The 14,279-nt window shown below is 32.6% G+C and overlaps 2 protein-coding genes and 1 pseudogene across 2 annotated transcripts; all 3 read right to left on the reverse strand.

The window, feature by feature from the left end:
• Positions 1-5,442: 5,442 nt before the first annotated feature.
• On the reverse strand, positions 5,443-7,607 carry LOC114803944 (uncharacterized; annotated as a pseudogene).
• Positions 7,608-8,896: 1,289 nt separating this feature from the next.
• On the reverse strand, positions 8,897-10,394 carry LOC114803945 (uncharacterized). The gene is made up of 4 exons (XM_029039911.1): positions 10,389-10,394; positions 9,375-9,533; positions 9,141-9,314; positions 8,897-9,082 (listed from the first exon to the last, which is right to left on the reverse strand). Exons 1-4 carry the CDS (start codon positions 10,392-10,394, stop codon positions 8,897-8,899), a joined length of 525 nt encoding a protein of 174 aa, XP_028895744.1.
• An 861-nt stretch (positions 10,395-11,255) lies between these two features.
• On the reverse strand, positions 11,256-12,410 carry LOC114803946 (uncharacterized). Its single transcript, XM_054231810.1, has 4 exons — positions 12,357-12,410; positions 11,961-12,119; positions 11,712-11,885; positions 11,256-11,653 (listed from the first exon to the last, which is right to left on the reverse strand). The coding sequence occupies exons 1-4, from the start codon at positions 12,408-12,410 to the stop codon at positions 11,468-11,470; spliced, it is 573 nt and encodes a 190-aa protein (XP_054087785.1). The 3' UTR covers positions 11,256-11,467.
• Between the last annotated feature and the right edge of the window lie 1,869 nt (positions 12,411-14,279).

Raw genomic sequence — 14,279 nt, forward strand, 5'->3', positions numbered from 1 at the left:
CATTTAATGTTTTTGTCTCTATGAAGTTGCAATTCGAATTGCTGGTAACGGTACACACGTTCCACACATCTTGATTGGCTGAAACGTGAGCATACTTTTCGCTCTCGTTCTGCTTCTACTATTGCTGATATACAGTTAATCAGGCGTTAAGGTATAAATTGATGCTATAACGAAGTATCTACACATTGCAACAACAACAACAACAATAACAAAAAATGAGTTTAGCGAAATTGACAGTACATAATGCGCATTTTGCGTGGCATACATGCATACCTGCTGCACGGCGCCACATTCGATTATGCTAATCATATGAGCGCGAAAGCTAAAGCAAAAAAATACAAAAATATAAAAGAATAATATGAAGATATCGCATGACAATAGACACTGCAAAACGACAAAAAAAAACCTCACAACAAACAAAGAAAAATGTAGATTTAAAGCAAATATGCACCGTTAAATATTGGCTGAGTATCAAGTGCGCCACGGCGTATGAGTAACAGCATATGCACGTATGTACCTATGGCGGGAGCGCTTGTCATCAAACATAAGGCAAACGAAATGTACACAAACACAGTGCGAGCGAAGCATATAATTTTATATTTTGTAAAAAACAACAACAACAACAAAGTGTAATAAAAAATAATAGAACGGCGCTTATTATAGACAAACAAAGCTCGTTTTGCTCGTGAAAATGAAATAGAATTGCCGCAAATGAGCTGCTTTATATGCGCAACACAAGCAGCGCTGCATGTTGCAGACGCTGTAAAATAGAGAGAGCAAACGAGTTTTTCGCAAATTCGTTGCAACAACGGCATAATTCGTGCATTCAAATAAACGCAAATGCTGCTGAAGTCCTCGCCGTCGCAAGTTGCACTAATACGCCATTTTCTATGCGCCCATGTGTTGTTGTTGTTTAAATATATTGCAGCTAATAAACGGTTATATGCAATAAAAAATTAGTGTCTAACAATCTTCAGTCAGGGTAGGCAAGCAATTAGACTGACAGCGGCGTTGCAATGTGGCAAGCGCAGAATATTGAAATAAATAAGGTTGGAGATTAAAAATTTTCAAGTCTGCAAAAATAATTCATATTTGTATTCAAGGCTAATGCTTGCACGTATTTAAGGGTTTTTCTAAATTGTTTTATTTATTGCTTGGCAATGCCACTTGTCTTAATCAGTATAACAATTATTATTAAGTAGGTTTATTTGGAAATCTGTTAATGAGTCTGTAGACTTAATTATAACATTTCTCTGGTATACCACTTGCTGTATCGAGGTTCAAAGCATACGTAAAAATGTATAAAATTTATTAGCGAGTGGCGAATAGAATATACCATATAGACAATAGGTACTTGTAGTGAATTGTACTGCATAACTTTGTTTTTGCTGGACGAAAATAACGTTAATGACATTATCCTGCATGATATTTCGAGCTACTGTTATGATATGAAACAAAGTATGAAATGAAACACTTCTTCTTCTTGACTGGCGTAGACACCGCTTACGCGGCTATAGCCGAGTCCAAAATAGCGCGCCACGTATCCCTCCTTCTGGCAGTTTGGCGCCAATTGGTTATACCAAGCGAAGCTAGGTCGCTCCCCACCTGGTCCTTCCATCGGAGTGGAGGTCTCCCTCTTCCTCGGCTTCCACCAGCGGGTACTGCATCGAATACTTTCAGAGCTGAAGCACATTCATCCATTCGAACAACATTACCTAGCCAGCGTAGCCGGACTATGTCTATATCGTCGAATAACACGAAATACATACAGCTCATCGTTCCATCGTCTGCGGTATCCGCTGTTGCCAATGTTTAATGGACCATAAATCTTCCGCAAAACCTTTCTCTCGAAAACTCCTAGTGCCGTCTCATCGGATGTTGACATCGTCCACGCTTCTGAACCGTAAAGTAGGACGGGAATGATAATAGACGGCGGTGTTAATTCGGATTAACTTAGTGGGAGTTGATGGCATTTTCGTTGGCAACATTGTTAAACAGGGCCGCTTTTAACCTATTGTGAATGGAAATATGTAATACTGACAGCTGTTTTTCAATTATATGTAAACAAAAACATACGCATGTAATGAAATGGCTAATTCTAAAGTGGAAGTTCTAATAATAAAGTATTTACGTATATTTTTTAATAATCAATGATTTTGTTCTAATTGTACGGCTAACAACCGCAAAATTGCTTTTTATCCAATTTTATTTTACCAAACTGGAAATATTATTGCCAATCAGCTATTTATGGGAGTTTATAACTCGCTTTGCTGCCGTCTGTCACCTACATATTTGGAACTGTTTAAAACCGCAATTAATAGGGGTTTACTCTGCAGTCTGTCTAGGATATAAGCGACTTGTAGAGTTAGATTTTGGTTCGTCGAGAGAGGACGTTACTTTTCAATTGCCTACTCAGTCCAAAGTAGCACCTGTTGGCAAGAGTGATTTCGAGGCTGACATTGTTCGTGTCGTTGATGCTGGTTCCCAGGTATACGAAATTATCTACGACTTCGAAGTTATGACTGTTAACAGTGATGTGGTACGCGAATGCGACGACTGTTTGCTTGGTGACAGGAGATATTTCGTCTTGTCCTCATTCACCTCCAGACCCATTCGCTTCGCCTCCGTATCCATGCAGGAAAAAGCAGAACAAACGGCGCGGTTGTTACTTCCGATGATATCGATATCATCGGCGTACGCCAGTAGCTGTAGTCCTCCTATACTACAAAACTATAAAACAATCGGTCAATATAGTTACATATGCGAGAGTATGTTTTGTATACTGGTATACTCAGAATTTACAAAACCAATTTCTGCTGAAAATTCCAACATAGATTTATTAAAACATGAAAAGTGATTCTATGGAACTTAAGCCCGCTAGATGATGCTGAGATCAAATCATTGCAAAAAACGTATTGTTAGTAAATTTTAGGTCATATTCGATAAAAAATATTTTGGCAGAACATAGTTTTTCATTCAAAATCGGGTGTGTGATGTCAGTTTGCTCCAGTTCTGTCTATATATTATTACAAAACATTTATAAATATATCAAAACATCCCAAACCCACATATTTGGGACTGCAATATTTCAATTGAGGTATCAATGAACTCAGATATACCTCACATACTTTTCATTTTCTTACCGACGATATTATCAATTCTAAAGAAGCCTGCTATAGATCACCCTTTCGAACTCGATAAAATTGATTAAGAGACATTCTACCTACTCTTAGTCAATTCTGAATAAAAAATAGATGGACTCCAGTGTACTATAATTCAATTTTGCCTCAATTTTTTTAACAGAAGTATGAAACAAACTCTCAAATCAAATCCTTCACGGCTACTGCTTAGAAATGTGCTTAGTTTTAATCTATCGAAGTTATTAACGATTTAGGAACAGGTTTTCAAATATTGATTCGACATTCTTATAAACCTATGGAGTTGGGAATTTTAAAACGAGATGATCTAGGAAATAGATGAAGACTGGAAATTTGAGTATGACGACGCTGACTAATATAAAACTATTTGGATTATTGTGCTGTATCTGTTCTTTGTCATGCGTTCGTTCTGGAATACCCAGGCTCTTTATATTAAATCTTCAATTTATTTCATTTAGATTACAGAAAAGTCTTAAATTTATGAAGATCTTAACACACAAAAGAAAATGACTTATCAGAAGTTGTTTCTTTCATTTTGCCTTACTTTAGCTTCTCACAGCTTTTTATTAAAAGACACCGACACACATACAAGACAAAATGCATATAAGCTCTTCATACAAAGAAGTATGGCAAACAAAACAGAATATGAATATTCAATAGCAATGCATTTTCTATGTTAATTTCCTGTTCACACACAAACAAAAACAACAAACACTCGCATACATTTAAAAACAGGACACTTTCTTAGTGGCTTCCCAGCGCTCTCCCATGTCTTGTCTTTTCTTAGTCCAATTTAGTGCTGCATTTTTTATCCGCTTTATTATTTTCTTACTCTTCATTTTCCACACAAGAATTTGTTATGCATTCAATTCTTCATTCTTAATTATGCAATTGAAGACTTTTAAGATCTTATAGCCCACTTCCTACCCACTCTTTTCACGCTCGCCGCTTTAGCTGTCTGTTTTTAACACTTTCTTTATGTGTGCTTCTCTTTTTTTATTTCTAATGGAAAGTCTTGTTGGTGTATATCTCATAAACCGGTTGGCTTATTAGCACATTTTGCGCTCAATATAACTTGCAAATGCGTAAAGGCGGCTAATTTGCCGTTTGTGGCACACATAAATTCACATTTAATGTGGGCGTTTAAGTTGCGACTTTTATGCGTGTGGCCTTTGGATGGCGGCATACTTGATAGTTTTAATAACTTCGAAATCGTTTTGATCTCTTTAATCGTTGGCATTTTTTTGTAATTTTAAACGACCACACACCCACCCCCACGACCATGCACCCACGCTCCCATTTGAAGCTACTTAATAAGGCGTGTGTTAATTACGGCTTGATTAGCCGAAAATGACCAGCGATTATGCTGCTGATATTAATTTTTCGTGCGCTTAAATGGCAAATAATTTATTTTTCGCCAAAAAATAATTGTAGATAATGCTAATTTATGATACTTTGCGTAGAGTTTTTTAAACCCTGGTTTAAATATAGCTATCGGGCCAAAAAATGTGTATGATTTCTTTTAATGACTCAATTTAATTTTTTTTTATTAAAAATGTATTATTATTCAATAATTTTCAGTAGGTGGTAACTCTAGTTCACAACATTTTAATTTTTTTAAATATGTGGCAACTCTTTTTAAAAACGTTTTTAGCATTAAAGATTCAAAAATATTGTATGTTTCTTCTATCCCAGTATTTTATGCGAATATTTTTCAATATATGTGAAATTAATTTTTCGAAAAAAATGGCAACTCTTGTTTAATATAAATTTTAGTTCAAAATATATATATTTCTGAAATTGAATATTTGAATATACATAAATCATATATTAATAGTTTTACGAGATTTTATTTTTCAGATAAGTGGCAACACCTTTAATCCGATATACACAGAAACGACCACCCAATTTCGATAGCCAGAAAAAATTAATGAAACACTCAATAGTCACTCAATAGGACTAAAATATGGGAAAAGTTTAAGAGTTATTATTTTAGAAAATATTTATAAAGGAGTTGCCACTTGTTTAAAATTATGACTTTCAACTTCAATAAATATAAATGAATTATTACAATAAGCACAATAAACGAAACAATTCTAAAAAGACTAGTAATTAAAAAATATATAATATTAAAAGCGTTGCCAACTGATTTAAAATGTTCAATTAAATTGTAAAATCCATTGCATGAACGAATTATTGAAAATTTGATATCGAAACAAAACCTTACTAATATTAGAAATAAGCATTGCCACCTAACTACAAATTGTTTGCATATTGCACTCAGTTAATTTTTATTCACTTTTCTACGCCTCTCACGTTTCTCCATTGCTTCAAACTTTAAAATTCCTATACCAATAAATACATTGGGATAACCTTCCAGAAAGCGTACAACGGCCTTGTAAATACCAAGTGGTAGAGTGACTGGTATGTAACGTTCGTCCACATAAAAATTATAAAGGGGGTGATATGGCCCTGTTGGGAGAAATGAAGTAAGTTTTTAAGAGTAACGGTCATAACGCTCACCTCATGAGGACATTGGTGATTTACATTCGACGTCTCTTTCAAAATAGTAAACAATATTTTACTATAAACGGAAAAACTACGTTTGCTAAGTACGTCACACATATTTAGGGTTGTATTTATAAGAAACGGTAAAAAATTATTGGCACCATTTCTCTTAAATAATTGTAAACGTATCTGCAAATTTCACGAAAAAATTTGGTTTTATAACAGTTCCAATAAGAATATAATATTTCGACTTACCGATATATTTTTCAGCATCCCATATACAAACCGATTTCTGCCAATTAATTGGTTTTAGTAGACAACTGACGTTTGTTAGCAATTCTGGGTTATGACTGCATTCGATACTTAAGGTCTTGTAGATGATCGTTGAGTAAACGAACTAGGTGAAATAATAATATAAATGTATATAAGTTAGATATTTTGTAAGTACATACTACGTTATTTAGGACACTTCTTTCACAATTTTTATGTAAAAGGTGGAAATAATAGCGTTCAAAATTTTCCTTATAATAGGTGGCTAAAAAATAGTTTTAATTGTATACTTTATTAAAGACTGCATTTTCTTTAGTCTTGCGTTTTATCACATATTTTTTTATTTCAAAATTTCAAACTTTCTGTCAGAATTTTCGATTGCCTCTTATAATTTGAATTTTAATATATACATATGTATATATGATTTTCATATAATTATTGTACCAGCCAATCCAAAGAAAATATTCAAAGCGATTCAGCCTTAAATATGGCAACACCAAAAACCAATCTTTATATGGAATATATCCACAAAAGGCTCATTTATGATTTTTTACAAAAGTACCGACTGTATCAAGTCACTCTCGTAAGAATATTTAAACAAATTAGGGCCTACTTGGCAACTCTCTTTTCAATCCAAGTCAAGATCAGTGTTTAAGAATTTCCTAGGCAAGATATCTCAGAATACGAACCGTTATGCAAGTAATATACACTATCAATATTAGAACATCGCGGAAGCTTGAACTTTTATTGAGAGTTTGTAGAGCTATACTGACTGAAAACTATCAATTTTTTAATAGTTTGTTCGGGTTGTTGCTGACAGCAATCAGCTTCGTCTCGAAATCATTTAAATATGAGAATGAGAACACTGTGGAACACTTTGAACTTAGGTTTCAAGAACTTTAACCAAATCAACTTGAAAAAAATAAATAAGTTTTTCAGAAACAAATTATTTATTTTAACGCTTTAACTACCGTAAGCTTTTGCCAGTCTATAAAATAATTCTCAAAACAAGTGATTTCAAAAAGACGGCAAAAGCGTTGAATACTCATAGTTAACCAAGAAGTGTGCCTTTATTTGTTCGGGATCACTTCATTCTTGTACTCATAAGAAAATTTTATCTAGAAGTATTGTCCGGAGCCGGGTCGCCGGTTTAAAAATATTATCGCATGAGCACATGAATTATTAAATCCATATATATGTATTAATATATAAATATCTTCTCAAAAAATGTTGCATACATCCGGAGCCCAATTTCTATATAAGCTGAACAGAATAATGAGCAGCAATTAGGTTAAAATAACCACTCTATTTTAAATATACTTAATTGAACCATTTGTAGATATATCTGATATTGAAAACTTAAATGCGAGGATTTTTACTAAATTGTGAACCAACTACGGCAATAATTATATTTTAGACTTTTATATTCATTATTCGCAATTCATCATCATTGTGACATCATTTCCGATGAAACCTCAACATTGACTCCGTAACATGTGCGAAGATTTTAAACTACGACTGCCACACCCACAAAATGTCATTATACGAAAACCTATAAAGTGCTATAAATAAGGCCTAAATAATATTATAAGTGTAAAATTTGACATAGAGGATAAAACTAACGTGGGCATATTTGGATGAAATTTTTTTTGGAAAAGTGGACGTTGCCATCATATACCATGAAAATAGATGAAATTGGATAACAACCACGTCCACCGCTCAAACAAAGGTTATCGACGCAAACAATCAATTTTATAGAAAAGATGATAGAGAAAAGATCCACTCAAATTGCTAGACAAAATATAAAATGGGCATGTTTCGACCACTTTTGGATTAAAAACTGTATATCAGGACCTCCTCTATCATTTTCAACAAAATTTGTACATAATATTTTCTGGACAGCCCAAAGTTATGGGTTGCAAATGGACGAAATCGCCATACAACCACGTCTGCTTCTCATATAACTCTATTTTGAATTCAATCTGAGTCATTCACTTTATAACACATAAATCAAGAACCAAGAAAGATATTGGAATTGACTTGGAAAAAATACTACATTTGACCTGTGGATCATTTAACTTTGTCGAAATCGGACTATAATTTCAAGAACCCAGATTTCGAAAATGAAGACCTGAGTGCGAATGAATAATTTTTTACCGCAAATAGAGGTATATAGCTCACAGATTTTATAGAAGTTTTGAAGGAAAATTTGACCTCTTATAATGTGCCTTGGTGCCAGAATTGGATAAAATCGAGCTAGCTCCCACAAACCTAATATGTATTAATATTTTCGAAATTCCGATGACGGTGAACTTTATACCGAAAACGTGAGTCTAAATGGAAATTAATTATTATATTAATACAATTATGAGAGTATAAAATGTAATGGTAACTAAAATACATTCTTTACAGTTTTTCTTAGCTGGAAACACTAATTCAACACATTTCATTTTTTTTTAAATAGAGGCTACCTCTTTTCAAAATCCCTTTTAGCAATAAATGATCTCATAAATTATCTGTTTCTACCCTCCTAGTATTTTTTGAGATAGTAATTCAGTATTAGTTAATTATCTTTAACCATTTTTATGATCGATATGTTCTAAATATATGTATTTCTGAAAATACATATTTACGAGTTTATACTTCTGATAGCTGGCAACTCTTTCAAGAATATCTGGATCTCACACAAACTGTCTACTTATTTTAATAACCAAATGAAACGAATTAAACACTTACGCTCACTCAACAGTTCTTTAATATAGAAAGAGTTTAAGTGTTATTACTTTAAAAAATATGTATAACAGAGTTTCCACTTTTTTCAGTTTAATAAGTGTTGTCCCCTGATTCAAAATTTTAAATCAAATTTTAAAACTGATTTCATAAACGGATTATTGAAATTTTCATATCAAACAAAAATGATTTACAAATATTTTAAACAAGAGTTGCCACATTACACACGGCTAATTTTTATTCACTTTTCCACGCCTCTCACGATTCTCCATCGCTTCAAAATTTAATACCGCCGTGCCGATAAATACCTGGGGATAACCTTCCAGAAAGCGTACAACGGCCTTGTATATACCAAGTGGTAGAGTGACTGGAACATAACGTTCGTCCACATAGAGATTGTAAAGACTGAGGTGGCCCTGTAGAAAGCATTGGAAAAGTGGTAAATATTTAAGAGTAAATTTACAACAAGCTCACCTCGTAAGGACAATCGTGATTCAGATTCGACATCTCTTTCAAAATATTAGTCAATATTTTACCATAAACGGAAAATGTGCGTTTGCTAATGACGTCACACATATTTAGAGTTGTATTTAAGAGAAACGGTAAAAAGTTATTGGCACCATTTTTCTTAAATAACTGGAAATATATCTGAAAATTTTAAGGAAATTTGTTTTATAACAATTCCAATAAGAATATACTTTGACCTACCGTTACATTTTTTAGTGGCTGCAGAACATCACAATTCCATATGCAAACCGATTTCTGCCAATTAATTGGTTTTAGTTGACAAGTGACGTTTGTTAGTATTTCAGGGTTATATTTACATTCGATACTTAAGGTCTTATAGATGATCGTTGAATAAACGAACTAGATGAAATACATATGTATATTATATAATATTTATATATAAGTCAGATATTATAAGTATTTTCGAAGATTTTAAGAATTTTTTCCAATAATACAAACCGTTATACAAGTAATAAACAATATTAATATTAATTTTGGCAGCAACATTCTAAAAGCCGGTACTTTTGTTGAGAGCTTGAACAATACTGAAATTTTATACTGAATATTGAACAATTAACATTTTTGGATATTTTGTTCGATTTGTTTCGAGGGAACAGTTTAATAACCCATTAGTAGTTAACTAGTACTAAAAATTTCATCAACCATCACACGGACATAGATTTTCAATTGAAAATGAATCTTTAATTGTTAACGTAGACAATGAGGCTGGTTCAAGGCTTCGACTGGAAATCGTGTGAATAAGATAAGACTTTCTATTTAGGAACTCAAAGTAAGTACACTTCAGAATATTCGAAAAGTGCTGAAAAATTTAAAAGAACATTACAACTATTAACGGTACATATTTTTGACATTTATTTTGACATGAAATTATCTTCATAAAAAAGTGTTTCAAATAGGATTGATTGAGGGTTTAAGCATTCGATTGCTTATAGGCTATATATATACTGTATACTTATATGATAATGGTAGCATACTTTTGCACGAGCCCATTTTCTATACACTTTGACCTGATTTTGAACTAGCTTATAATTACCACTGTATTTTCAATACACTAAATTGAATCATTTATAGATAAGAGTATGTCTGATATCGCAGACGAAAATTAGTGTAAATTCGTTCGATTGTGATCCAACTACGACAATAATGATATTTGATATGCATATGATAAACGTATAATAAAACAGAGCTAACTACCAACATTTTGTAATCCGAACTTATTGGAGACGTTTCCCTTCACTATCTCCGCACGCACCGTGAAAACCCATTTACCCACTTTTGGATTAAAAATCGTGTCTCAAGACCTTCTCGACCATTTCTAAAGAAATTTGGTACATAATATTTTCTGGACAGCCTGATATAATGCATTAAAAATGGGCGAAATGGGTTGACCTAAAATAATTAAAATCGGGTCATAACTTCCTTTATCTCCTAAAATGAATGAAATCGTGGGCTTTGATGCAATATATGGGTCAAATTGTGTGTTATTTTCATAAAAATACACAAATAAATTACGAAAGTATAAAATATTCGGTTACACCCGAACTTATACATTCCTTATAGCCTTTTCACACAGCAGTTAATTGATCAATTAACTGGCCTTTGCTCGATTAAAGCACTGATATAAAGCGATTTACCATAGAAAAAAAAAATTTTACTAAATTAATTTTCAATCGAATGCAAAACGAGTTGAAACTGAAATGCAACTCTGCCGGTTGTTGTCCACGCTGTAAATTTGGCTGTGTTTATTGACAAAATAGCAATCAGCTGATGAACTTGCCAACTTCTAATGAACAGCAAAAAAAGACCGTTAATCGAGTAGCCAACTGTGCGAAAGGTAAAAACTGGTTGCTCAATTATAAACTTAATGTATTAAATTAATTTGGCTGTGCGAAAAGGCTATTACTTTTTAGTGGGCACTTCGATTTTTTATGCTTTCTTAATGAAAATGCAACACTCACTCAACGGGTGAGACCTACTATAATATGTACAAGGTTTAAGAATTACTACTACAAAAGAAAATTATAAGAGAGTTGCCACTTGATTAAGATTTATTTTGTTCAAATTGAAATAAATATAAATAATTTATTGAAGTAAGCAACATGAACTGAAAAGCTTTAAGAACACTTGTAGTTAAAAAATTTGGGTATGAGCATTGCCACCCGATTCGAAATTTTACTACATAAACGATCTATTGATATCGAACACAAAAAATTTAAAAATATTTCAAATAATAGTTGCCACATCATTAAATATTGTTTATACATTTCAATATGTTAATTCTTAAGCACCTTCACACGCCTCTCACGTTTCTCCATTGCTTCAATATTTAAAGTACCCGAGCCAATATATACATGAGGATAACCTTCCAGAAAGCGTATGATGACCTTATAAATACCCATTGGTAGGGAGACAGGAACATAACGTTCATCCACATAAAGATTGTAAAGACTGAGGTGGCCCTGTAGAAAATTTTAGAGTACTCGTAAATTCTTAAGAGTAACTGTGCAACAAGCTCACCTCGTATGGACAATCATGATGTAGATTTGACATCTCTTTCAAAATATTTGTCATTATTTTACCGTAAACGGAAAAACTACGTCTGCTAATCACATCACAAACATTTAGAGTTGTATTGACAAGAAATGGCAAATAATTATTGGCACCATTCTTCTTAAATAGCTGTAAATGTAGCTGAAAATTGTACCAAAAAAGTTAGTGGTATAAAGATTTCAATAAGAATAAATTCTGTGTATATTTTTAACTTACCGTTATATTTTTTAGTGGCTGCAAAACATCACAATCCCATATACAAACCGATTTCTGCCAATTAATTGGTTTTAGTTGACAACTGACGTTTGCTAGCAATTCTGGGTTATATTTGCATTCGATACTGATGGTCTTGTAGATTATCGTTGAGTCAACCAACTAGGTGAAACAATATAAATGTATATAAGTTAGATATATACATATAATAGAATACGTTATCTAGAGCACAGGCTTTCACAATTTTGATTGAAAAGTGAAAATAATATTAAAAAAATTATTGTCAAGACTTGACGATCAAAATTTGCATTATGACTATGATGGTTTAAACTTTCCAACAGGTGGCAACACTGACAGAACTTTTTCTGTATTTTTTTTAATTAATTAAGATTTACGTACAAATTTTGCACTGATCAATCTAAAAACACTACTCAAATCGGCTTCGCCTGACATATGACAAGACTGCGACCGAAATGCAACGCAACTTCAAAGCAATCTGGCAATTTTACTACATAATCTTTAAACGTAATATCTCCTCAAAAGGAACTTTTATGATTTTGCTAATTAAGCACCGCCTTTATCAAGCCATACCCGAAAGAAACTGTAAAGATATTCGCACCAACTTGTCAACTCTTTTCAATGCAAGTCAATATCAGAGTTTAAGCATTCCTTATACAATATATCTCAGTATACGAACCGTTATACAAGTAATATACACTGTCCATATTTTTAAAGTAGACAGCAACATTGCAAAAACTGGTACTTTTGTAAAGAATATGTAGAGCAATACTGAATGCAATTATTTAAATTCTATGATATTTTGTTCGATTAGTTTTTGAAAGAACAGTTTACAACCATTAATAGTTATTTAGTATTGAAAATCAATAAACCCAATTAATATTTAATTAAATGTGATCCTATAGGTATATTAGACGTTTATACAGGGTTCATCATAATTTATCTCGATATATTTCATTATTATAATATTTATTTATATTTAAATGATCATCCTTAGGACGCCTCTTTCCCCACATTTTTCATTACATTCTCGGGAACTCACATAGATTTATGACCTCTAACCTATTAACACCGCCACATAACGTGAAATGAGTCGCACCAATGTGCGCCAGTTACTATGTCACTATTATGGCATATCGGTATATCACCAACTCAACCGTTTAGTAAATGTTCAATTATTTAACATTTAAACGATATAAAAGATAGAGCACCCTTTAATAGTTTGCTGAAAGTTGTTAAAATTAGATTAAACAGGGCCAGATTAAACAGTTTCTAATACATTTTTAAAAGCCTATTTAATTTACTAACATTTAAGCGGCATTTAATTAAAACGGTACTTATATACTACTTAAATTATTGTGTTTTTTAATAGTCAAAAATAGTTAATTAATTAATAACACTAGTCAACAATTTTTTTGTTTTTGTCAGAAGGAATTTCATTGAAAATTTTGTATGTACTAGGGCCACTAAACAATGTTTCGCTTAATTTCGTTTATCCAGAAAGGTCCTAATTGAGCCCTCAGCACCCACATTTTTAAGGACATATGACAGTATAAGCTCATTTATTGAAGCTTTGTCATTTACCAATTTATGGTTTCCTAGAAATTTTTGTACAACATTCATAAAATATTTTCAAGCGAGTTTTTGTTAATCATTCAGTTTTTCTTCAAAGTTCTTATTCTTTATCTGGTTATGTATTTGTGGACCTTCAAATACTATTAGACGGACACCTCCCTTGACCGGACATTTTTTCATTCACCTCTCTTGGGCTTTTATTGAGAAACCCCTTTATGCCTTTTATACTGCCGGCTATTCGATAACCGATCAGCTGTTATATATATTTTTCTTGCTTTTCATAAGAAGTTGGTAAGTTTCATAAGCTGATTAATTGTTTAGCTGCGACATCTACCGTAGCTTTTTTTTTAAATTCAGCCAATTGCAGACAAAGAACGTATATCGTACGTCTTTGTCGCAGAGTTGCATTTGATTTTCAAGTCGAATAAAATTCAATTAGAAATATATGAATATTTTATTTTGTATGGTAAACTAAGTGTTTTAGTCGAGCAGAGGCCGGTCAATTAGCTCCTGTCTAAAAACGCTATAAGTGTCGTTGCAAGAGAGGTTTCACACTTTAATTTTTGGCTTGCTGAATCTTGTATCCTGATTTTCTCATTAATTCGGAGGCTTTGGTACAGGCAGCATCAGGATTCCAGAGACAATTGTAAAACAAATTGTTAGAACTTGGTAATAGTAAAATTCAATTGCATGAATATACACAATACATTTGACTCCCAGAGAATTTTT

This window comes from Zeugodacus cucurbitae, chromosome 5, assembly GCF_028554725.1.
Source record: "Zeugodacus cucurbitae isolate PBARC_wt_2022May chromosome 5, idZeuCucr1.2, whole genome shotgun sequence".
Lineage (NCBI taxonomy): Eukaryota > Metazoa > Arthropoda > Insecta > Diptera > Tephritidae > Zeugodacus > Zeugodacus cucurbitae.

Bases quoted from the DNA above. Each gene is read 5' to 3' on its own strand.
- LOC114803945 (XM_029039911.1), bottom strand. The intron at 9,315-9,374 runs GTAGGTCAAAGT...TAAAATTTTCAG, and splicing joins AGCCACTAAAAAATGTAACG to ATATATTTCCAGTTATTTAA. The intron at 9,083-9,140 runs GTGAGCTTGTTG...TGCTTTCTACAG, and splicing joins ATCACGATTGTCCTTACGAG to GGCCACCTCAGTCTTTACAA.
- LOC114803946 (XM_054231810.1), bottom strand. From the start codon at position 12,410: ATGTCAGGCGAAGCCGATTTGAGTAGTGTTTTTAGATTGATCAGTGCA. The intron at 12,120-12,356 runs GTACGTAAATCT...TGTTTCACCTAG, and splicing joins GATTGATCAGTGCAAAATTT to TTGGTTGACTCAACGATAAT. The intron at 11,654-11,711 runs GTGAGCTTGTTG...AATTTTCTACAG, and splicing joins ATCATGATTGTCCATACGAG to GGCCACCTCAGTCTTTACAA.